At 37.9% G+C, this 25,987-nt stretch overlaps 1 protein-coding gene across 7 annotated transcripts in view; it reads right to left on the reverse strand.

The window, feature by feature from the left end:
- Positions 1-3,048: 3,048 nt before the first annotated feature.
- Positions 3,049-25,987, reverse strand: part of LOC110675582 (serine/arginine repetitive matrix protein 5) — a 135,638-nt gene continuing 112,699 nt past the window's right edge. For 2 of the 7 annotated variants that reach the window (XM_021840941.1, XM_021840939.1), the window contains 5 exons: positions 15,755-15,923; positions 7,691-7,746; positions 4,686-7,613; positions 4,391-4,621; positions 3,943-4,273 (listed from right to left, as the gene is read on the reverse strand). In XM_021840941.1, coding sequence (XP_021696633.1) covers positions 4,153-4,273; positions 4,391-4,621; positions 4,686-7,613; positions 7,691-7,746; positions 15,755-15,923 — 3,505 coding nt within the window. In that variant the 3' untranslated portion in view covers positions 3,943-4,152. Of the gene's footprint in view, positions 3,757-3,942; positions 4,274-4,390; positions 4,622-4,685; positions 7,614-7,690; positions 7,747-8,017; positions 8,103-15,754; positions 15,924-16,613; positions 16,658-17,520; positions 17,524-25,987 lie in introns of those variants that run through there. The other 5 variants (XM_021840943.1, XM_021840944.1, XM_021840942.1 and 2 more) reach the window with 5 other exon arrangements.

Here is a 25,987-nt window from a genome sequence, read left to right on the forward strand (position 1 = left end):
AAATATCTCCAGAGACTCTTCCAGAGATTTTTGCAGGAATTCTTTCGAACCTTCCTCTAAGAATTTTACCAGAAATTCCTCAATGATAATCTCTCCCGTAATATCAAAGGCGATTTCTCCAGGGACCCCTTTAGGGCTTTTGCCAGAGATTCCTCCAGAAAGAACTTTTGTTTGTCATGAGACATTTAAGATCGGTTCTGATAAAGCTCCAGGAATACCTTCAGCAATTCCTCCAGGGATTCCTGCAAGAAAATTTCTACAGGGATCCCTTTACAGATTTTGCAAACAGAATGTCAGATTTTGCAGGAATGTCTTCAGTGGTTCTCCAAGGATTCCTCCAGGATCTGTTTCAGGAGTTCTTACTTCTAAAATTGCACTTGCCTTTGAACACAAATCACGCGTGGAAAACATCCAACAACAGTGCACTTTTATTTTGGCTTTGTGCGAATTGACTTTTGTGTCTACAAACTTCAGGTTTTTTTTTTGCGTCGGCTGGTTTAAGCCGTAATATACATGACTAATTCTCCAGTTTAGTGCCTTTGAAAACGTGAGTAGGGACACAAGTCGGCCATTGTGGCGGCCATATTTTGATTCCGAAATGATTCACCTTACGGAAATACTCCGGAATTTTAACTTCGCCATGAATTTTTTAAGCATTTTTTTTTGTGTTCCTTCAGAGATTCCTTTAGAAAATCTTTCAGAGAATTCTCCAACGATATTTGCAGAGATATTTTTTTTAAGGCTTTCTCCAGGAGCTAGTACAATCTCTTCAAGGATTTCTCCAAAATTTATTCGAGGATTCCTCCCCAGATACATACAAAGATATCCCCAAATAGTTCTCTCGAGGTTCATTCAGTAATAAGCGTTAGCGTTAGCGTAGTTATGGTATACTTCGTAGATTGGATACTAGCAACATTTATGTGTCATTTTATAATCTCATTCAGACTGCTTTCAGGAACAAGGTTAGGGAGTAAACCTTGGTCCAATCATGAACAATGTTACCAAAAGCATGAATATTGCTATTCCTGGCCACGCCCATCTTTACCGTAAGATAAGAGAAGGAAATGTTGATGTAGCACTTACTTAATGAGAGGCCACCGACTCAGCGACACTCTCATAAGTGTTACGGAAGTGGAGGTTGGGAGAGGTGTGTGGTCAGGATTCGCCTGAAAAGCTAGCGACAGACACAGATAATTTATGATTAAGTTTTAATATTTTAATCATTTGAATGCCGGCAATCAAAGAAGGAAAATATCTTATTTGGTTGATTACATTTTGACCGGTTGTGATTTTCTGCTCAGTGAACAGTAAAAAGCAGAACCGATCCCTCCAGGGTCATCGGATTGGTAAAAAAAGGAAACGTTTTACATCAAAAACAAATAAAAAAACCGGCCGTTCGCAATGCATTTATCGAATAAAAAAAACAAGTTCGAGTTCCACAACGTACGACCGACGTAACGAGAAAAAAATGTCGAACTACAATACAATACTACGTAACTACCGACGGACACTCAAGCATACACGAAATCTGATGAAACAGTAAAAATGATTAAAACTGAAAAACTCGTCGTAATTGAAATGCAACGTTATTCCCTTTGTAAACGAACAAACTCACCTAATGCATCTGAAAGCTCCAAGAAAGTACGCCGTGTAGAAATTGAAACTCCAGCCAAAAACTAGCACTGTAGAACCAAGAACTAGCACCTCGTAAAGCACTCTTTTAGAGGTAGGGTAGATGTACCAATAGTGGAGGTACTAAGCACTATTGAACTTCATTTAATCGCCTAAATTCAAGAAGCGCAATTAATGTACATGTTGATGTTGTAACGGGAAGTAACGACCATTGGCTTAATGAGAAAAAATATTTCATCGCAGTAGTCCACGGCATGTTAGTGAAAAATTATACCTCCACTATTGGTACACTGTTCCTTTAGTTGCGGTATATTTTTAATTTGTGTTCCTATAGTTGCGGTATCCGTGGTATTCTTATGGGATCCTCCACTATAGGAACACTTTACCGCAAGTATTGGTACAAGCAATAACAGTTTTAGCAATTTAAGTGATACTTCATCAGTTTTAAAGCAATTTGAACGCTCTTTTAAACTATTTCGTGTTTGTTGATGCCAATACGTCGATTGGCAGTGTCGGTTCTGAAGCTAATTTAATGAAATCAGTGGAAACGGCACTACCGCAACTATAGGAACACCCACAACTAAGGGAACACTTACCCTAGTCGCTCTTGCTTAAGTTAGAGTAAATTTTACACAGAAAATGAATAAAAACTTTAACTTCAAACTAAAAAACTATCCGGGTGGCGTAGTACCGATCGAACCACCAGCGGAATCGTGGGAAAAAATACCGTTACGCTAGTTCGAAACACGTTCATTCGGGGCAAAGCCTACTACGCTTATTCTCTCGAAATTCATTCAGTAATTAATCCGGATACTCATCAAGGATTCTTCTACGCAACACCAAGGTTCTTTAGGAGTTCTACAACTCACGAATTCCTTAAGAAATTCCTCCAGAAATTCTCTCAGAGTTACCACCAGGAAAATACATGATTTACTCCAAGGATTTCTCCAGACAATCCTCCAGGAAATCTATCCTCCATAGATTGAATTCCTGCTGGAATTTCATCAGAAATTATCCCAAGAATTTCTCCATGGATCTTTGGACATTAGAAAAATCTCTGAGACCGGCCGACTATATACATTTTTTTTTGTATTAGTATCATTCCAAACATTACATTCATTTCTTATATCTAGGTGTTCTGTGTTGTTAGACAACACTATCATCCTAATTTGGTAAAACAAATTTAAGATTTTATTAACATTTTGTTAACAACATATTACATTTCATTTGCCGTAGCTGCGCGTATTCTTGGGCTACTTCTGAGTCCCGTAGCCGCTCGATGTTGAGCCGCGGCGTTCGGCCCCGACGCGAGTTGGTCACCGCCGAAAGTTTTGAGCGCAAAAAATGAACAATTCGAATTATGGCGATCTTTAAGGACTTTCGGATGAAGAAAACAACCTCACATGCATATTACTATTAGTACTTTGATAATCACATTGTATTGACCATGGAATACTTGTTTCATTGATAAAATGGTTTAGAAGAACGTTTTCAATTTGACGCAATCAAACTTAGGTTCTCATAAATTAAGTTAAATAAATTATCAAACCAATTGGAATAAATATTTTGTTCTAAGCATTTTATAATTAAGAAGCAAAACGTTCTGACTTAGCTCGATCGAAATTGCACCATTTCAAGTGAAAGAAAACTCCTAGAATAAACTAATAGTTGAATGACTAGATTGGTTACAATTGTTTAGGTGAGTATTATCAAATCAAAGATAGAATTAGAATTAGCATTTCTTCAACAAAGAATCACACGGTTTAAGATCTCTGATTTTGAGATGAAATCTATGATAGTTTGTTAGTTCATAATATCTGATAGAATATCATCATTTGTCAAGGGGGCTGACGAGTTATTTCTTGCTTTCATTTGATTGTTTTTGATTTCCGTTTTAGTTTCTGCCCTTACTGGTTGGGATATATGCAGTTATAGACTAGATGATGGTTTCTATATTTAAGTATTAGCTTCAAAACACCGGTTAGTTGTTCTTTTTGGTTTAGTTAGATTTACATGCTTTTGCTGCGACTTCTGGACCGGGAGCGACTACGGCTGTTGTAGCTGCTTCCGCTGGACATCGACGATGGAGTTGGACGACGGTATGGAATGGGACGCTTCCGTGCACTGTTATTTCCAGATGATAGCAAGCACCAAAATTGGGAGTAATTCATATCGGTTAGTGGGAAAATAGAAGCTTCTCGGATTAAGAAAGTGCATCACACCAAGCTTAACTCAATGAATAACTCACTTACCTTCAACGCTGAACGAAAAAGGAAATTTCGGTACACTTCAGAACAAAAAACAACATAATCGTGTCCTAAATATCAAGCTTTGATCAAGTGTTACAAAAGATACACAATTTTAACATAAGAACTGAAGATAACTCTACGATCAACACAATGGGCACTCCGTCAAAATTAAAGCATAAATCTACGCTGAAAATTAGGCTCTAAAAGCACTTTTGAACGCACAACTGAATTGGGGGGAGGGGGTTGACGTTCAGACGAAAGATCCTGAGATCTATCGTCGGCGACGCCTTCGGCTGGAGCGATCGGATCCACTCGATCGGCTGCTCGATCCGGAGCTAGAGCTAGAGCTACTACTGCTGGAACTACTGCGCGATTTACGCGTCTTTCTCGAACTGAACACAAGTAGGGTAAACCGAAACATAATGTGAAAAAAATAATAAAAATTTTAAATGAAAGATAAATCTATAAAGAAATCAAAATCTTCGCTGAATCTCAAAAGATCGACTTACCTGGTGATCCGGCGTCGATCGAGGAAACTTGGCGACCCGGCACGGCGCGGTATTGATGGCGACCGTGACTTGGAACGACGCGGCGGTGGCGTTCGGGATCGAGAGCGGGAAGTACTGCTGTGCGATCGCGATCGGCTGCTGCCCCGGCTGGAGCGCGATCGCGAACGCGACGAATGGCTACGGGAACGGGAGCTGCGAGAGCTGGAGCTGGAACTGCTGTAGCTACGCGATCTGTAATGGTGGAAACCATTTGTTAGATCCGGGGGCATTCACTAAACCGAAATGATCAACTCACCTATGCGATCGCGACCTGGACCTGGACCGTGATCTGGACGTGCTGCGAGATTTGCGTGAGTTCGCTGCCGACTCAACCGCTCCGGAGATCTTCTCCTTCAAAATGTTGTCCACCGCGCTGAGGATTGTGCTCTTGGCCAAGCTAACCACGGTGGAACTTCCTCCGGATCCCTTACTGTCATCCATGCGGCACGCTCCAACCGTCGTCAGAATTTCATGGATATCCTTCTTGATCTGATTGGTATTGATTCCGCTGGTTGATGCTACATTCACTTCTTTCTTCCTTATAGGTTCCTCGGGTACCGTTGTCTCCGTAGTGAATTCAATGCCTTTTCCGGTACCGAGAGCCGCAGTACTAGCAGCGGCCAGGGATGCCATTTTGGCCTGCTGAATCTGGATGTTGCGCTCACGGCTTTCACCAACTCGTGGAGGACCAACTTCAGCAGTATCACCCTGCTGTTCCGAAACAGACTTCTTCTTTTCCAAACACTGCTTGGCCTTAGCCGCAAGGTCATTCTTCAAAGCTTTCAGCAACGATAGATCCTTATCTTCGCGATTATCACCGAAGGTCGGAAGGAAAGCATCCAAGTGATCGGATTGATCTTTTTGCTTGGATTTTCTCTGAGGATCTTCCGATTCACTGTCGGATGCGGTAGATGAAGAAGCCGGCGATTGAAGTTTAACAACCGGCTGTTGAACGGGAGGATTTTGTTTCTTTTTGGGTTTCTTGGGTTGTTTGACCTTTTCGGCAACTGCGGGTGGAGATCGTTTCGGGGGAGCATCCGGAGAACGCGTACGATCGCGATCGTTTGTTGCTGGCTCAGACTTCTTGGAAGTCTCGGGCGAAGGGGAACGTTCCTTACGTTTCTTGCCAGTCGGGGATCGTGCCTCTGGTTTCTCCAGCGGAGGTGGCGTCTCGAATCGACGTTTCTTTGGTGGTGACTTCGAACGCGATTTGGCCACCGGCTCTGGAGCTGGAGGAGGTGCAGCTGGACTTCGATCGCGGCGGAATCTGGAGGTTTTCTTCAGGAAATCCTTCGCAGTTTTGGGAGAAGATCCTCCTTCGGACGACGATGAAGTTGATTGCCGGCGTTCCTTGGACGGTGATCTCGGCTTTATTTCAACGGGTTTTCCTTCTAGAATGTCGCGATATCGCTCGGGGTCACGTTGTGCGGGCGAGTAGCTCAGATCAGAAGAATCCGAAGAGTCATCGGAAGCGGAATCGGAGCGGCTGCGATCATCTTTTCGTTGCTCGACTGGAGTGTTAGAATCTCGTTTTGGAGATTTAGCATTACGAGATGGCTTATCTGGGCTAGGTTTTCTCGAAGATTTCTTGGTTTCAGGTGACTTTGAACGACGGGTCTTACCCTCCACTGATTTCTGCATGGCGACAGGCGATCTCGATCGCTCTTTATACACTTTTTCTTGAGATGCCGATCGTTTCTTGCGTCTATCGGAAGGAGATTTTGATCGCTCCCTCCGATTATTGAACGAAGAACTGGTCGAAGGTTTATTCATTTGATCAGGCGACGGAGATCGAGCACGATGGAGTTTCACGGGAGTCCTCGAGCGCTCTTTTCTGCTCGGTCTCACCGGGGAAGGTGATCGTTTCTTGCGTTTCTCTGTTGGAGAGTTAGACCTATTCCTACGGTTATCCACAGGCGAACGTTCCTTGCGTGAACTAATGGGTGATCTTGAACGTTGCTTCTTGCTAACGACAGGTGATTTGGAGCTCTCCCGCTTGTCTCGTTTTGGTGGTGGCGATCGTGACTTTTTACGCGACAACTTTGCAACTGGAGATGCACGATCACGGTCATCTCTTCGATCACGTTTCGGCGACGGTGATCGAGACTTCTTGCGAGAAGTCTTCGCAACTGGAGACGGTTGATCTCTTCGGTCGCGTTTCGGCGACGGTGATCGAGATTTTTTGCGGGAAATCTTCACAACAGGAGATGATTGATCTCTTCGGTCACGTTTTGGCGATGGCGATCGAGACTTCTTGCGGGAAGTCTTCGCAACTGGAGACGATTGATCTCTACGGTCACGTTTTGGCGATGGCGATCGTGACTTCTGTCGAAAACTCTTGGATACTGGAGACTCGTGACGTTTCTTCGACTTTACTGGTGATTTACTTGGCTTCCTTCTTGGGCTATCGCTTCGGTCGCGTCTTCTTCGTTCTGGAGTCTCTGATTTCTTGCGCTCCTTGCGGTCCTTTGACTTTTCTCGACGTTTGTCTTTAGTAGACTGCTTCGATTTGCTGACAGATCTGGATCTATCCCGACGTTTCTCCTTTGTTCTTGATTCATCTCGTTTCTTGCTGAAAGACCTAGAGCGATCTCGACGCTTCTCCTTGGTTTTAAGTTCCGATTTCTTCGGGCTGTTGGATCGACTTCGATCACGTCGCTTATCTTTCGACTTTAGGTGCTCTCTCTTCCTGCTATCTGATCTCGAACGAGATCTGTCCTTCTGCGATCTCTTTTCCCCGTCTCCCTTCTTGGGAGATTTGTCTCTCTTTTTCTCCTTCACTTTCTCAACGCTTCTGTCGCGCTTGTCATAACCCTTATTACGTTTTCCATGATCGTTTGAAGCTGACCTAGATCTGTGTCTGCCCCTAGACTCGGATCTAGACTTTGATCTGGACTTGTCCCGTTCCTCTGATCTGTTTCGGCGACGATTCCGCGATCGACTTCTACGCTCTCGCTCTTCGCCTTTGCCATAGCGATCAACTCGATTGGCGCCGCGTTCGTCACGGTCTCGCTGGTGCTGCTGCTGATGATACCCGTAGCGATCGTCTCCTCTACGATCGTACCGATCACGGCTCACGCTGGAGTCCTCGTAGCGATTCTTGTCCTTGTCCTTATCCTTCTTGCTGTTACGCTTTTCCTCGTGGGATTGATGATGGTTGCGCTCCGGACGCTTGGACGAAGAGCTGACAATGACCATTGAATAAAGCGATATATGAGTTGTCTATTGTAATATTGCTAGTGAAAGAAGTGTATAACTTACCTGTCACGGGAGTGGGAACGTGACTTGGCTCGCTTTTTCTTGGAGCTTTTCTTTTTCTGTTGGTGGGAATACAAAGCGAATGAAAGAATATTTTAGACTACAGTAGTGACCATTTGCATTATCTTAACAAGTTACATTAAGTTACTAGATTTCTAATTATACTAGTTAGATGACAAAAAAATCGAAACGAAAGTTAAATGAAGCTTTATATGGATATTTTCAACTGAAGTTAATGGTAAAACTTGATTGTGAAATTAAAATAATGTACTAGAAAAAACTTAAACAACCGAATAGGAAATAATAAAAGAAAAAATAGAAACAACTTACGTCCAATGTAAATCGAGATATGCTTGGTTTTTTTTTATTAGAATGGGAGAGTTTAGGAGCGGATGCGGCATCTTCACTTTCAGAGCTACACAGTGACAACAACGACAACGAATAGGGTACTGAGTATGAGAAAGGGTTTGTTCTGTTTGAGTGGTAAATGATGAGATGCACAAGTAATCGAATACTGTATCGGAAATGCATTGATATTTTAGATTGTTACTCGGATAAGTTTCGAAAATCTCAATAAAAGGAACAGGTATTGATTAGTGTATTATATGTATGAAATAATTGTTTGTGTAGTAGTCACTAATCTTAAAACAATGCGAATTACATTGGTTGACACAGATTTGAACTGTTAGGAATGAATCTTGTTTTGTTCAAGTTTGTTACATACTGCTCGAATTGAGGAAATTGTTCAACATTCATTAAATCACCGTGTAAATGAGAAACACAATCAAGAAAATTTATTTGAATTCAATTACACAATGGCACAAGAACATCGTAAAAACACTTTATGCAGACATAGTGCCAAATATCTAAGGATTCCACCAGAAATGTCTCATCAAATTTCGTCAATTATCGCACATGTTTTCATCAGGGCTGACAATTGTCAGATTCGTCACCAACTGGTGACGAAATAAAAAAAAAACATCGTCATCCAGTACAATAGCTTTGGCAGATAATCGTCTCGTCATCAACATTCTTTCGTTCGCACGAAGGAGTTTCCAACTTATTCCATTTGACGGCGACGATTGTCTACCCTACTTTCTATTTTAAATTTTCATGGAAATTGTACAGACATTTTATCAGTGATTTTTTTCAGGATTTTTAGTGAAAATCTTTCTAGAATCTGTCCCGATATTAACCCAGGAATCGAAAATCAAAGCTCTCTTGGCATATTCCGATAGATTTCGCGCACTTGTCGTGTTGATAAGATATTGAACACTACCCATATTGTCAGAAATTTGAGGACCTCAATATCTACAGGTTTAATAATAGTTTCTATAATATCTACTATTGTTCTATGAAATTAAATGTGTTTATAGAACCATATAATAGCATGAGAAAGCTTCAACAAGTTTGGTGAGCCAACTGGAACGTTCGACCTCTTGTAATCAAGGTCTTGAGGATCTCTGGAATCAAAAATAAGCAGTATCTATTCTATCTATTCAGTATTTGCTACTTTTTGTACTCATTCGTGGCACATAACACTGAAAGATTGTTCAAACTATAATAACAGTTTGGAGCAGATATCTACATCTGCAGGACCAACAATTGGATATTTATACGAAAATGCTTGAACCAAGTAATGATTATCATTTTCAATAAACAGCTGTCATCCATTTTAAAGAACATTTTGAAGATTCTTCAAAGTATTTGATTTTGATTTCCTCCAGGGATTTCATCAGCATTTAGTCTACAGTATACAGGTATTACTCAGAAGAAATCTCTTCCAACGAATTTCTCAATGAATTTCTCCAAGATTTCCGTTCAAGGAACCCTCAAGAATTTAACCAGAATTTTTCGTAAGAACACCTACAGAACATATTTTAAAGATTACTTCAAACAATCTTCAAAAAAATCTAATGCAAATCCTAGAAATTTGCAAGGATTTTTTTGGATTTCCTCAAAGATTTTCGTTTAGGATTTTTTTCAGAACATCAACTGTTCTTTTCCTAGAAATTACTCCATCATTTCATATGTTCGGGATTTCTTTCAGTACTTAACCAAACGAGTGATTATTCCATGGATTTTCCTAAAATTGTTTCCACGATTTAGGGTTAGGACTTCAACAATTCACCACTAACTTCTACAAATCTTAAAGAATGACTTCAGATAATCTTCTTCGTCCACGAGTTTCCATAGGATTCTTTCCAAAAAAAAAAATCGTAGATTCTCCAGGGATTGCACTAGGGATTTTGCCAGAGATTTCTCCAGGAAGAATTTTTGTTCGCTACCTGATTTTGAGATCGGTTACGACAAGGATCCAGAAATACCTTCAGCAGTTCATCAAAGATTGTTGTCAGCAGATTCTCCAGGGATTCCAGAAATGTCTGCAGAGATATTTTTTATTTACTTTGTAGCCGCGGACTCTAATCCAGTATATTTTTTACTGAGATTCCACCAAAACTTCTTCAAGGACTTCTCCAGAGATTCCTTAAATTAATCTTTAAGCGATTTCTCCAGATTTTTTAGAAAAATCCTTCCAGAGGCTCCTTAACCCTAGACCGGTCGCATGCGTGTACAGAGTACACGCACCTTGAGAAAAGCTCGCATTTCATACACAGCTGGCTATGGCTGAATGCGATCGCTCTTGAGTTAAGGATTTAAGGCTTTCTTCAGGCTACAAATCGAAAATGTATTCAAAAAATACCTACTTCATATATTTACTTCAGTGATTTCTCCAGAAAGTCCTCCACAAATACTTGCAAGAATTCCCTCTGGTAGTCCTTTTGAGGTTCCTCTAGAAATTATTCCTGACCCTTCATGGATTTCCCCAAGCATCTCTCCAGGTATTCTATCAGGAACTTCTCCAGGGACTCTGCAAGAAATAGTTTCACGAACTCCTATAGGAATTCCTCAAGAGTTTCCTTCAGGAATTCCCCCAGGGACATCTCCAGGAAAATCACTACATGAATTACTCCAAGGTTTTTTTTTTTTCAGGGAATCCTGCAGGGATTTCCTTGGAAATTTCTGCAGAGATTCGTTCTGGGCATCCAAAACATCCTCCAGGGATTCCAACAAGAATAACTCTAGATTTTATTACAGAAATTACTCCACTCTTTCCCCCAGGGATTTTAACAGAAATTACTCAAGGTAATCCTTCTGGGTTTTCCCATGAAATATCTTTGAAGATTCCGGGCACCCAATAATTTCTCCGGGGATTCCAACATGAATACCATAAGAAATTATTCTAGAAATTTCATCAGAAAACGCCCTGGAGAGTTTCCTGGAGGGATTCTTAGAGCAATCTTTGGAAGAACCTCTGGAGAACAATCTAGAATAATCTCTAGAGGAGAAATCCCCGGTAAAATCCTTAAAAAAAATCTGGCAGAGGCTTATGGAGGGATGACCGAGGAAATCTCTGGAGGAATTCCTGAGGAAATCTCTGGAACAATTTTTAGAGAAAACCATATAGATTTTTCTGGACTAATCCTTGGAAAAATTCCTGAAAAAAATGATGGGGAAATATATGAGGGAATCTCTTCCTAGAAAAAACTTAGAAGGATTATCTGGATAAATTTTTAAAGGAATCAATGAATCTGAAGGAATGAATGTCTGAGTTAATTATTGAAGAACTCCCTGGTAGCATCTATGGAGGAATCCCTTTTTGGATCCCTGGTGGAATCCCTGGAGAATCTTTGGAGGTATCCCGGGAAGAATCACTATAGAGATTTTGTCGGTGGAATCCCACCCCTGTAGATTTTTTTCTGAAGTAATCCCTGAAATAATCCTTGTAGGAATCCATCCCTGGAGAAGTCTCTGAAGGAATCCATGAAATTTCAAAATGAAATTTATGTAGAGATTTTACTGGAGCAATCCATGTATGAATAAATAATATTTATAATAATATCTGGAGAATTCTTAGGATAGTTTCTGATGAAATTCCTGGAAGAATTCATTGAAGAATCTTTGGAGGAATTTCTAGATGAACTCTTGGAAGAATTTCTTTTTCTTTTAAAGACACCGACACGTTAATGCTTCCAGTGGACGATTTGCCCTTTGAAGGAAGCACCACACTAGACAACGGACTAGCATGCAACTCCCAGTGGCACAGTCGAAATACGTTCCTGACGAAAAGTTTTCCGGAAGCGGGAATCGAATTCACGCTTCTTGACTCGATACGACTAAATGCTTGGCTACACTAACCGCACGGCCACGAAGCCAACAAATTCTTGCAGTAATTCATGCAGCGATCTTTGGAAGAACCTCTGGAGAACAATCTAGACTAATCTCTAGAGGAGAAATCCCCGGTTAAATCCCTAGACAAATTCTGGCAGAGGTTTATGGAGGGATGACCGAGTAAATCTCTGGAGGAATTCCTGAGGAAATCTCTGGAACAATTTTTAGAGGAAACCGTATAGATTTTTCTGGACAAATCCTTCGAAAAATTACTGAAAAAGTGATGGGGAAATCTATGGAGGAATCTCTGTAGATTTTCCTAGAGAAATCTTAGAAGGGTTATCTGGATAAATTTTAAAAGGAATCAATGAATTTGAGTTCATTATTGAGCACCTTCAAAAAACGTTAAAAACATTTTGAATAAATTCTGAGACTATTAAAAGAAGGTTAATGTAGAACATATTTCGAAACATCCTGGAAGGGTTTTGACAGCTTCAAGAAGAATATACATTCCAGAACAATTCTGGAAGTATCATTCTGAGCTCTGGTTAAATTTCAGAAAAAAAAACTCGTGGAAAAAATCTTGAACAAAATCGTTGTAAGCATTAAGATTTTTTTAAATGTTCAAAAAGGATTCGGGATGTGACCCAAAAGAGAAAAATTCTAGGAGCATTCTGAAAGTATTTAGAATATTCTGGATGGGCCTTATTATGTTACATAGTAAAGATCCTGAAAAAAAAAAAATCTGGAATCATTCATAGAAGAGAGTCGTATAAACTATCCGGATGAAAACGTTGATACGACTGAACCGACAGTGTAATTATATTTGTTCGTTTTGTTTTGATTCCGTTCAGCATGACATTTGCTAGCATAAAATATCGCCCAGCGCTATGTAGGCCGAGCTGCCAACCATGAATTTTCGATGCTATATTATGATCGGAAAGTGGGGAATTCCTGAAGAAAGCTTTAAAGACATCTATGCAAGAATCTTTGAAAAGATTTTTCTGGGGAAATCTTTGGAGGAGTTTTTGGACGATTTTGTAGAATCTCTGTAGGAATACCAGATGAAATCGTTTAAAAATCCCTGGAGAAAAATGCGGAAAAATTTCGGAGTATTCCTGGAGGAATTCTTGGTGAAATTCCTGTAAGAATCCTAGTAAAGATTTTGCCGGAGAGTTATGTGGAGAAATCACTGGAGGCATTCCTGCAGGAACTCTTTGCGAAATCTTTAAAGGAATCCCTGTAGAAATGTTCCAACATAAATCCTTGAAATAATCCTTGGAGGAATCGCTTGTCGAATCTCTGAACATACTCCTGGAGGAACTGCTGAAGCTGAAGGTTTCGAAACCAATCTTAATAATTTGGTAGCGAACAAATCCGGCCAAATCTAGTTGTTGGTTGTTGTGATGCTCTTGTAAATTGGAGTTAAAAACAATGAAATTTGAACCGTCGTGCCATGGATGCGTTTTTATTTTTGATCTAAACATCATTTTTCGTTATCTAAAATTATTCTAAACACGTTTCTATTTTTATTCGCGAATTTATGAATACTGGTTTCCGATTTTTATTATTTTTATTTTTGAACATCCCTATATGTATTAATTTTTTTTTTTTGAGCCGCTTCTGGTTACTGATTTTTGGCAATAACAAAAATTTTAGTTTTTACAATACTATTGAAAACATTAAATTCCTAATTTTTTCTGGAACATTTTTTATTTTCCGTGTAACTAACGGAAAAACAGGTTTGAAATCATTTTAATACCACCAGGCCCTTCTTCTGGGATAGGTTTACCGTAGAAAAATATAAAAGGTACGATTTCTTGTACCACACATTAAATGAACCCCAGGCATTTGTAGGCTATAAAAATACAATTTTTCAAACATTTTTCAAAAATACAAAAAAAGTTTCAAAAATCATAAAAAACTCTTCTTATATGCGTGTTATAGTCCAAGCCTAATACCAAAACTAAACTCATTTGATTTCCGAGCTACGAAAATATTCCCAAAATTCCCAAAACAAAAACCCAAGTGTACCCCGTCTAAAGGCGGGGTTGGGTATTAGAGGGTTAATTTCAATACCTCCATTATTCGATGTTCCATGACTCGATATCGGCTCATGGAAACATATTTACTAAAACACAATTTTATAGTAACTTTATAGTCCCCTAAGACAGCTTTCCAAAGTACCCTGTTCCCTTCTTAATAACTGTGATTTCGAAACATGACAAAAGCTTTAGAACACTGCAACAGCTATTCCGCAGAATATTCAAGGATTTTAGGTAATATTCTTTTTTATAATTCATAGAATTTTCTTAAACTTTTGAAAGGTTTCACAACAGAAGAAACACTATAACAGCATTTAAGGCTGTTTTTTGCTGATCAGAGCATCAATAGAGTATGGCCACAACCAGGGATTGAATCTTGAGAAAATTGAAAGAATATCTCACGTATCGCTCTCTGTAACTATCATAATATGCAGCACCTTATGAGAGACTGTTTATCGTATACTGCTACAACTTTGATCATATCGGGATCGGGGGGACAACAGTGCACGATAAAACACCTTTAAACAACCTCCAAACCTGGGGAACACTATTGCTATCGGAAGTTCGGGGATTGTTTACCGTGCCAGTAAAGTGAAACACCTATCCCCAACGGTAAACAAGCGAGAAAAATAGATTTTATCATCACTCTCTTGTGAGGAAAACGACCATCAAGTTACTACATCTCTCTCTGGGGCTCTCGTTCGCTGCTTCTATTTATCAGACTTGTTACAACTTGCGATACATTGCTGATCAGCACGGTATACACAACAAAGGTAGGCTATTCCCACGTGTAAACAACGATTTTCAATCAAAACATGTATCGTCATTCCTATCGTCAAGCATTAGGCTTTAAGGATAGTAAAAGAGAGCAGGCCTTGCTTTTTTTTGCACTCTTTCGAGTTTGCGATAAGAATGACGTCACCACCAAATGTCACTTTTCGGAATATAATACCTTGTTTCTTTTTATCGTGGCTGATCACAGACCGCAACAGATGGGATGTTTTTCATCGCTTGCTTTGGTCGTGCTTCAAAATCAAATGAGAGCGAATTCTGCAATGCCTGGCCAGAACATAAATCTAGGCGATTTTGCAGCCATCAGGTTTAAGGCCTAAGCGGTGGTAAAGAAACCACTCATAAGATACTACATCATGGAGAGATTATATGAATCTATTGTTTTGTGCAATTTCTGAAATCCTGACGAAATGGTGAATCCTGACAGAAAGGCTTGGAATTGCTCAGTCTCGTATTGGACGCTCAACATAAACAACACTTGAACATAAAGACAGAAACATAAGTTTATATTCAAAGAAAATAAAGAAGTGTAATCATGAGATTGAAACAAAAATGTTACAAAATAGACTTCTCGCAACTAGTCTTCAATTGAAATGTGTGTTTTTCTCTCAAACAAAGTACGAAAAAAGATACCTTATGAACTCTTCACAACTGAATTCACTTCTAATGCATGAGTTTGGCGGTTTGAAGATTTGACGAGAGAAAAGAAGTTAATTGTACATGTAGAAAATATTAAGCTCAACGGAAACAAAATGGGTTTGCACTGTCAGTTAATGGTGATTAGAAAGGTTACGGTTAGTTCCATGATCGATTTACTTATGTACACCTAATTGGCATCGAGTCCAAGATTGAAGCTACAAATTACAAAGAGAACCTTCCATTTCTTGGGTTTCTCAGCGAAATTACAACACAAAAAGTGATCCTTCACTTAACCGAAAACTTAAAAAGGAAACAAAAAAATTAGCATTACTGTTTTCTTCAACGGGGAGTGGTATATCATACAGCTCTATAATTATCGACTAGAGGCAAACCGTACGTTGGACATTCCATGACCTACCTTATCTTTGCGGGATTCCCGCTTGTGGCGCCGGGACTTTCCGCCTCCCTCGTGGTCCGAAAGGGCCGAATCGGAACTGTTGGTATCGGCCGAGTCGTCCGAGTCCGAATCGGAAGCGCTGTCATCCCGATGGTGATGGGACCGCTTCGAGTGTTTCTTCTTCGACGATCTGGAGCGGCATCCGGGAGATTTGCAGAAGGGGGACCAAACCAAAACCAAAAATCGGTATCGGAAATAAAATAAGAACACGGATAGAAACGGTTTATTAGTAAGTTTGGAAGATAATTTTCGCTGCAAATGGGAAAATCTTGATTTAAATATTACTATCGAAAAAAATGGATCTCTCTTGTTGGCAATGGAGAAGAGAAGAGTTTGACGCTGCAAATTGGTTTCTCTTCGTTTTTTTTTTGTTTTCGGCTAAAATCGAATAGAAGAGGCTGTTCTGTTCGCAGTTTCAGTTCTAATATGTTGCTGTTTAGATTATTGTCGAATGAAACCGTAGTGAGAGTGGGGCAACAAATGATCACAAATGAGATAAACTTAACCTAAAAGTTGCAAAATGCAAATTTCGAATTGTTGGGAAATGATTGTAAAGAAAATATATGCACTATTCTACTTGAAGGAGATTGTTAAAGGTCTGGTATCAGCATTTTTGTTCGATTGAAACGGGATTATTTTTAGGATAAACTTCTACTAATTTCGTTGGTAGTGCTAAGAAATTTCGACTTTTTCTCGATCGGTTTAAGAAACATAACACTTCTATTGTTAATAAACTGTAAAATGCTGGTAGTTGTGGTTATTGATAATACTTATGTAAAAAGGAGGAAAATCGCAGCTGTTTAAGAATAGTTAATTTTACCTTTCCTTCATGTTTAATTTATATTCATCATAATATTGGTCTGTCTTTAGGAAAAAGGAGAGAAAAAAGAATAAAATAAGAAAGATTTCCTTTTCTTTGCGGTTGGCGACTTTGGGGCAGAAGGAACATTAATTTTTGGTGAGAAAATCAGAGGATTGAGTATCGAAATAGAACCAAAATGCGTAAAAATAATTGACATGAAAAGGGAACCAATAAGTATGAAAACGTAAAAGAAATAATGTGGATAAAAGGTGACCAATCTTCAATTAAAAAACATAAACCTTATCGATTGATCGTTTAAACAGGAAGATAAGGTTTTACTGAATCACTGATACATGATTTATGAGACGATACAAAATGCACACAATGTTCACGCGAAATCAAACTAAAGTAAACCGAAGAAATGTGAGAATGATCAAAGACAGAGAGAGATGGCAACACTGGAAGGTTCAAAGAAAGTGGAGAGATATACTAATGAAGTTATTGATTCTGACAGATAATTTTCTTTAAAAGATAAAATAAGTTGATGCCAATAGCCTGAAGAGTAGCCAAGTAATGCTGAAGTTGACTGGGTTCGATTCCCGTACGAAGCAGTATCTTTTCGTGATTAAAATTGGCTTGCCAAGCAAAAAAACTGAGGTAGTACGTATTTAGTTATGGAGCAGGCTATGTGCCAGTGAGGATGTAATACTAAAGAAGGAAGAAGTAGATGTGATGTCATCTCCACCCTTTTGAACCTCTCCAATGTATAATCTTCTTTTACATAGAACACAATGCGAGTGAGTTGAGTAAGTAAAAACAGAACGCGATAGAGTGAGTCAATCAAATTAGGGCAACTGCTATGAAAATTATTGAAAACGAAAATGAAAAAAAAATGTTAAAGCACTTGACAGCGTACTATACTTACCGACTGCGAACGTAGCGGTTTTTTTGGTTTTAATTGAGTAGGTATAGGTTTGATTTTGATTGAAGGATTTTTGTTTTGGATTGTATTTTGATTTTAGTGGTTTTTGTGGCGATTGAGGGCAAAAAAGAAGTCGAATAACAACGAGAATAATGGTAGATAGACGTGAGTGTTAGTAATCAAGAATATGGTAATCATTTCGTATTTGGTATGCTGGACGAAAAATATTTGGTCGTAACAGTCGAGCAAATGAAAATCAAACTCAAAAGCGATAAATCTCAATATAGTTGATGAATATAAGACATATTGGTACGCAGTACTGGCTAAAATGAAGTAGGTACCTAGCTACTTTCATACAAAATGGTTAAGTTTAGAGATTGGTATCATTCATTGACTTCAAATTTGAACGAAAGTTTGAAAACAACTTTAAGTAGCCTTTGGAAAACTTATGAAGTTTGCCAAAAATGTCTGAATAATTACAAATGTTTTCAATGAAAATAATTAGATTTATTTGGATTCAAGTTTCAATATTTTTTATAATTTTGATAAGTAGTTGCTGTAGAAACTGAAAACTTGACAATTTAGTATGAAAATTAGCCATTCGTTTGCTTGATACTAGTACTGTAAGGTATTGTACTTGAAGTTGCGTCATCGAAATATGATCAATTCTCATCATTGAAAAAAAATTGCAGTATTGGACTTTTGTCACTTTTTCAATTGTCCATGCAAAATGGTCAACTTTGGCAGGCTGAATCTCAGTTATTTATGGACTGGTTTGAATGGAATTATCACAATACATCAGGTAAAGGATTTTTTGCAATTTTTCATCACGCCTATTTGTCATGAAATGGTCTATTTTCTCCTGCACTGAAGTAGAGCAGCAATAGTCACTCCACAACTGAAACCAGTGTTGTAATGATTCATTACGCAACGCTTTCTCATTACGCAACTGTTTTGAGTTGCGTAATTAATCATTACACAACAATTTTTAATAAATTGTAATATGATGCTGAATGCATGCCGATATGATTTCTGATACTCTCAAGTGGTCTTCTACGAAATTGCAAAAAATGTTGTATGCAACTCGTTGCAGAACTCGATTTTTACAGCACTCGTCGTAATTATTCAACTCTGCAAGACTCTTTGGATGAATGTCTGACTCGAGCTGTAAAAATTATCATTCTGCAACTTGTTGCGTAAACTACTATTTTCATAACTGTTTCGAGTTGCGTAATAAATCATTTAACACCAATTTTCAAAAATTGCGAAATAATGGTGAATGCATCGCGATACGATTTCTGATACGCTCAAGCAGTCTTCTACGAAATTTGTACGTAACTCGTTGCTGAGATCGATTTTTACAGCACTCGTCGTTATTATCCAAATCGGCAAGCCTCAACAAAGGTACGACTCGTGCTGTTAAAATCGTAATTTTGCAACATGTTGCGTAGACTACCATTACCATTTTTTTGTTTGTGTTTTTTTTCATCTACGAGTTTAAAATAAATGACGGTTTAACTAAAATGACGAAAAATTATTATCAATTCATCTTAACTATACCCTAAGACAAGATGTGGCTACTTGTAAGTTTTCGTCTTCTCTTTTATGATCTTTTTGTTGCTAAAAATCTGGTAACGCTGTTTTGCGGACCAATCAGAGTTTGGTCCGTTTTGGCCCCAAAGTGAAATACGTATATTGTCGAGTCTCTGTCTCAATCTTAACCCTCGCTTTCCCACGACATTGATCGAAAAAATCGTTTATTTTTTATGAACAACATGCTTCAACAAGCAATGTTGCAAATTGTCAACTTTTTTCGAAATGAGTTCAAAATTGTTTTTTTTTTTCTATAGTGAATTAATTGTTTACCAATAGTTTTACTTTTGAAACGGTTAGTTGACTTTCGGATTAATCTGATGAATATGGAATCGTATTCTAGTAACAATTGTACAGTATTCATCTGATTCGGTTTGTCTCAAGATAGTCGAAAATCAATGGAGCTCGGGGTTGGAATATAGAAGACCTTCACACAAAGCATCTTCAGTGAACTTGTTTATCTCGTCTAAATCCATAACTTTGCCGAAGGTAATATGAGGCTATTCTTCTTTTTTTTGGTTGTATCACCGCTATTGCTTTTGAACTCGTGAATGAAAAAATACTGAAAAATATGTGTCGAAATTCAAGTTATGTTTGAAGTACTGTGGAAATTTCAATCAAATAGGCTCAAAAGAACCAAGATCTAGTCCTTTGGTCAACATTTTATATGAAAAATCAAACCAATTGCAAATGTGTTGTCCAACACTGTATATTCGATTTATAAAATCATCACCAGTTCAGTGCTGTCTCTTTTCCATTAATCGGAAAATTATAGTCAAGATATAGTTGTTAACAACTATGAGGTATACCCAAGTAACCACTAGCACGCTAATACGCCTTTTTTGCCATAAAGGAATATTATAAGGCTAACATAGGGCTTGTCAGCTGTATTATAGCACTATATTAGCACGCAGGGCGAATGAAAGTTTTATTTGATTACCTGGGTAGTTATTTTTTAACAATATAATCTCAAAATAAACATTATTCATAGATTACTCAAACCAAAACCTACAAATATTGTTGATTTAACCGGAAAAATATTACGAATAATATATATATCTGGGAGAATTCAAGGATTGGCCTTGCTTAATACAAAATGGTTAAGTTCGGAGCAGTAAACCTTGAATTTGAGAGCACCGATTGATTCGAAATCTCGCGTAACTTTTCAAAAGGACCTATCTAACATTGAGAGGCTCTCTTCGTTTACTAAATCGTTAATCAATAACTGAGCCTCATTGACATCTTCTCTTCCATTTTTGAGATGAAACGCTAGCCAAGGACATTGTCTTTCGATCTATAGTGGAAAACTTCCGAAAAGCTTTACTGCCTATGTTCGCATAGTCGACATGAGCGCCAATATGTTTGAAATCTAATTTTTCATTACTTTGCATTCTTTACCACCCCATAATACGTTCGTTTAACATGCAATCAGCACTTATTTGTTCGAAAATATTTTAGGAATTATAGGAAAACGGATTGATGTGAGCACATACACCAACCTATCGGAATAAACATGCGGTTTGTCTGGTGTTTGTTCGGATGATTTAGCGTATAAACCAGGTTGCTATGACAGGGACCAGGTGTTTACGCCAATTCATCCATATAATCGTTCATCAAACACACTGTTTCACACGTATAAAATGAAGTAGGGGAAGATTCCCCAGAAGCGGACAACACCCAATACCGGACAAAGTCGAATAAATCATGGTCCAATCAAGATGGTGTATTAGAAGAAAAAAGAGCTGTAATGGTGAGTAATGTTTGCGTAGAATATCGCATTCTTGAAATATGCATACCTTTTTAAAAAAGTAGAGATGTTTGAAAATTGGTAAAAATTTGACGTATCGCCTTAAATTTGAGTCTTATTAGTAATAATTTTAAATGTGGCAAAATATTTTGGATCACGCAAGCATAATCGCATATAATCATAATTCGAAAATGTTAATGTTTTTTGTACCATATTGGAATTTATAGTGGACAAACTACAAATTTGCTCGGGCACCTCCTATCCCCCAGTTTCGGACAGTTTAATTCGTATATTATTTCTTTGTAATTTTTGCACCACTATCTCAAAATACGTTCATTTTTCATGGATTTCGTCGATCATGGTATCAAACATGCAATAAAAATAAGAAGAATGAACATTCAGAACAACATCGTAAAATGTGTTATTTCTCATCATAAATGAAAGACGTTTTTGATAGACATCGTGCAAACTAAGTAAAACTCTAATTGTTCTTGTAAATGTTGCAAATGCATTAAATTGGCTATGAAATACTATGCATGGAGTAAAACATTCGATTATGTACAAATTTACAGAAATCGAGTTGTTTCCAGTTTGTGTCCGGTATTGGGAGCCACCTTTTATGATTGGCCACTCGGTACTAGAATATATCCCGCGTAACTTTTCAAAATGACCTATCTAACAATTCCCACATTTTGAGAAAAACGAGCTTGAAGGTTGTGAAAGCATATTTTGAAACTGTATCAAATTAAAACATTTTTTCCCCACTGTGTTGCCTTCAGAGGAAAGCAATGTAATAGAATTCAACGTAAGGATGGACATTTTGACAGTTTATTGGTAAATTACAGTGAAATATACAAAACATCAGATAGAACGTTTTGATCAAAAAAAAAGTACATAGGATGAATCACATAGATCGTTTTGTTTCAACAATTGTTACATTGGACATTCACTTCGGTCATTTTGTTATAGTTATAATAACATCGGACATGATGCGAGTTTCCTACTACACGACGGATCCACCGCATTCATACCACATGCCACGGCGTCGTTATATCCCCTCCGTCTGTATATATCCTATTAAGCAACCGACGGAGGGGAAACGTTGAACCGCACTTAGGACATTTAGCTCTCCAGCTGATTCTTCCTCACTCTCTCCAACGTTCAAAGACCGCTCACACGTGTTTGCGTGCGAGTTCACGATCTCTCGGCAGGTGGTGTGGTGTAAGCTGTGTTTTGTTGCAATAGTCCATTTTACGAAACGGTATCACTGATGATATTGCTGTTACTTTCACATGTTACGACACCGCCTGCTGTCAAAATTTCATTCATAAAATAAGCGATCAGCTGTTCAAAAACTTCTCGTAAAATGGACAATTAGGCATTTCACGGCAAAATTCTTTCTCTTTCGCTCTTCAATAAAACTAGCGATTTTCTGATGACGTCACCGTTCAATGGGCAATAAGCATAGGCCGTCGGCACCTCGGTCGGCTCCACAAATTGCAAAGGGTGAATGATAACGTTATGACGCAATCAACGGTGTAGTATGGAACTAGAGGCGATGTGGGGTATTTAGAGGTGCGGCCGAAGATCAAATTAGTATTTGTGATAACATCAGTTTTGAAGTGGTAGTTGTGCAATGCCAACTTCGGCGAGCCGAAAGTTCACGAAGTTACAAGAAGCTGACGTCATATTGGCAAACTGCGAACAAATTATTTGACAAACTTGTCGTCACCATCAACTGTTTATTTTGATTACATCTTTTTCGTGACTAATACAAGCAAACACATACTAAGAGCCGGTCCTGTTATATAGGACATTGAACTAGAGGCATGAGGGGAATGAGCCAAGGCAAAACAAAATGCATAGTTCAAGCGTGTGCTAGAATAAGGGCGTAAGTCGCATGACCGATTTCTCTTCATCGATCCTCTCGTCTGTGAATAAAGGTGACAAGATGCGGGATTATCAGTGCTGGTGGTCGAGCATAAAAAGAGCGGCATCCGTTACTGCGCGGTTGTCACTCTGGATGTGAAGAATGCGTTCAACAGCGCAAGCTGGGAAGCAATAGCATACGCACTTCACCGTCTCAAGGTACCGGTGCAGTTGTGTCAGAGCGTTAATGATTAATCATAAATTTAATCATGATTAATGATTAATGATTATGATTAATCAAAAATGTTAATCATTAATCACAAAAAATCAAAAGTTAATCATTAATCACTAATCATAATCATTGAAATTTTATGTTTTAATCATTAATCATTAATCATAATCATAAAGATCGTTAATTTTATTCAGTAATCATAATCTTAATCATAAGTCAAACATTTAATCAATCATCAATCAATCATTGAACAAAATTTAACAAGTTTTACAACATTGCCTTCTAATGTATGAATAAACTTTGCATTTCTTATATCTTGTGGCACGAACAATGAGAGTTTATGCCCAAGGAACGTCGAAATCCAATCAAGTATGGCATGGCTTTGCTTTGTATCTGAAGACCCTTTAATATTTCCTCCAAGTAAGACGGTGCATTTCTTAGTTGTATATGATCCGAATCCGAAGACGCGGTTGGAAGGTTGTGAGTTGCTGTTTATAGGGGCAGATCACAATATTTAGACCTAGCACTAGTTTTTTGGCCGTTCATAAGATTGCTGTGTACTTTGTATGAAAATCCGAAAATTGGCACAACATTTTCAAGATCAAAAATTAGTCCTTTTCCCCTAGTAGGTGGTATTTTTGTCAATACTTCCTCGCTGTTTTTGTTCACGTTTGATGTTTGCAATCTAACATCGCTTGTAGAAATCCACTGAATGTAGCAGTTTTCTTCAATAATAAGTAAAGCCATTCATTTTCATGTTTATGGCTCATTTGTTACACACGTCAAGGCGTGTAAGTAGCATCCATTCATTACGTAGCCCTAAAAATTGAGTTCAAGGAAAATGCTCTTTGTATGAACATTTTCAAAATTTGGTTTGAGTCGCACCGTATGAGCCTACCCCCTATCCCTTCGAGCATTACGTGATTTGTGGACGGTGCCTTAAGAAGATGCAATTTAATTATTACTTATATTAATAATCATTGATTAATCATTCAAAAGCTAATGATTAAATGCCCAAAAGTATGCTCTGAACGCCTTGAAGTATGCAACAAACAAGTTATACATTATATAATGATGATGCAATTTTTCCCTCGATTAGCAATAAATCTGATATAAAATCTTTTGAACTTCGTTACAGCAATATTATTAATCGCAAACCGTTTTTACTAAAAAATATTGATTCAAATCAAGGAAGGGCGAAAATTTCTTTAAAACATTTTTTGAAAATATTTTTTACAGTTTTTCATAAAGATCTCGTTAGGAAATTCCTAGCAAATGTTCAAACTGATTACGCCCAATATTTCTCCAAGAATTGGGTTATTTATTGATGAAATATTTGTAGTGTTTCGTAGCCTGTTCGAAAGATCACATTTTCTAAGTATATCAAGTATATCGAAAAAGATTTCAATCCGTAGATATTTTAATTTAAACAATGACAGCTCGCGCGAAGCGGGTGATTCAAAAGTGATTTCCATACTAATATCGAACGCGTTATTAAAATAGTTTCAGGGCACGGACAATTTTGAAATTTTGGGTTCTGGTTCGAACTTTAATGTAGATTCAGAAAATACAAAAAAACTGAATAATCCTAAACAAGCCAATTTTACCGAAAAATTTAATATGAAAAATTTCAATAATTACTCATTTTGTGGTGTGTGCTAACGTAAGAACTAAACGACACATACAAGACGCGACGCGAGACAAGACATAACACTTATCGTACTTACGATCGTCAAAAAAGTTTAAAAAAAATTTTACCTTTTGTCGACCGGTTTCGGGCGCGGTGTAGCCCATCTACAGGACAATGTCCGACTCGTCCGGGTTTGGCTTGCATGCAAGTTGGCTGAAATAGCCAATTTATGCATTTCCAACAGCCAATATCTCAAAAACTAGACGTGCAATGAAATTTTTGAAAACGGTAATGGATTCAGCAACCCTTAATTGAGTGAATAGCTGTATTTTGGTGCTTGAGACAAAAACGTGTTCCGCAGTGTAATTCATGAAGTTGGATTTGTCGCAAGCTACGCTTCACAGAGCCGATATTTTGACCACTACCTCTAGGATACTGGCTCTTGAATCAGAGAAATTAATCACGATTTGTGATTGAAAGCTGTGATTAATTTGCCATAACGAAGTTCAAAAGATTTTAATATTGGATTGTTTGTTAATCATGAGTAATATTCATCATTATCTAGTGTCTGGTTGCATACTTCAAGTCGTTTAGTGCATATTTTCGGGTGTTTAAACATTCGTTATTTAATGATTAACCAAAGATTAATCATGAAAATAATAATTAAATGACATGAACTGACACCTTTAAGTATGCAACGAATGCATCACACTCTTTAAAATTTATCGGTACACTTATGATAAAAAAAACTGAATCAAATAGCTCTCATCATGAATTCAAAACTATTGTAATTTACGAATCGATACCCGCAAAGACAAATCCTGATATTTACGGAAATTCGTTAGAAGATGACTGAAAAACATAATTTTGAAAAACAACATTACATATACTTCACCTATGGATTAAATGATGTGAAACATGCGATAAAATTAAACGCCTTCTCGGTGAGAATCGAACTCACGACTCCCTGTTCACTAGATAGAGTGCGTTATCCATACACTACGAGAGGACTCAGGAATGCAGAAGTTAACATGAATTCGATTTCATCTCAATAATCACACACTACTCTCCAACGACTTGTTGGATGAGATTTGTAGAGTGCAAGCTCACAATGAGTCGCGATGTTCATAATATTAATACGATAAATCAAGCATAATTCTTCAAATCGGCGTATCTAACATTTGCATGAAATCGAGAAAAATGCGATGCAACATATTGTAAAGCATTTTAAATCCTATTTAAAATTTTTTACATTTTTTCTATTACTGTGTCTTGTACAAGTTGAAGAAAAGAACACTGTTTCTAACCACTATTAAACAATTCAGATTTGTTTTGAATTGGATTGAAAAACTGGTGAAATTATCGAATAAACCCTTTTGCTTTGTGCCGCTCACATACA

This window comes from Aedes aegypti, chromosome 2, assembly GCF_002204515.2.
Source record: "Aedes aegypti strain LVP_AGWG chromosome 2, AaegL5.0 Primary Assembly, whole genome shotgun sequence".
NCBI lineage: Eukaryota > Metazoa > Arthropoda > Insecta > Diptera > Culicidae > Aedes > Aedes aegypti.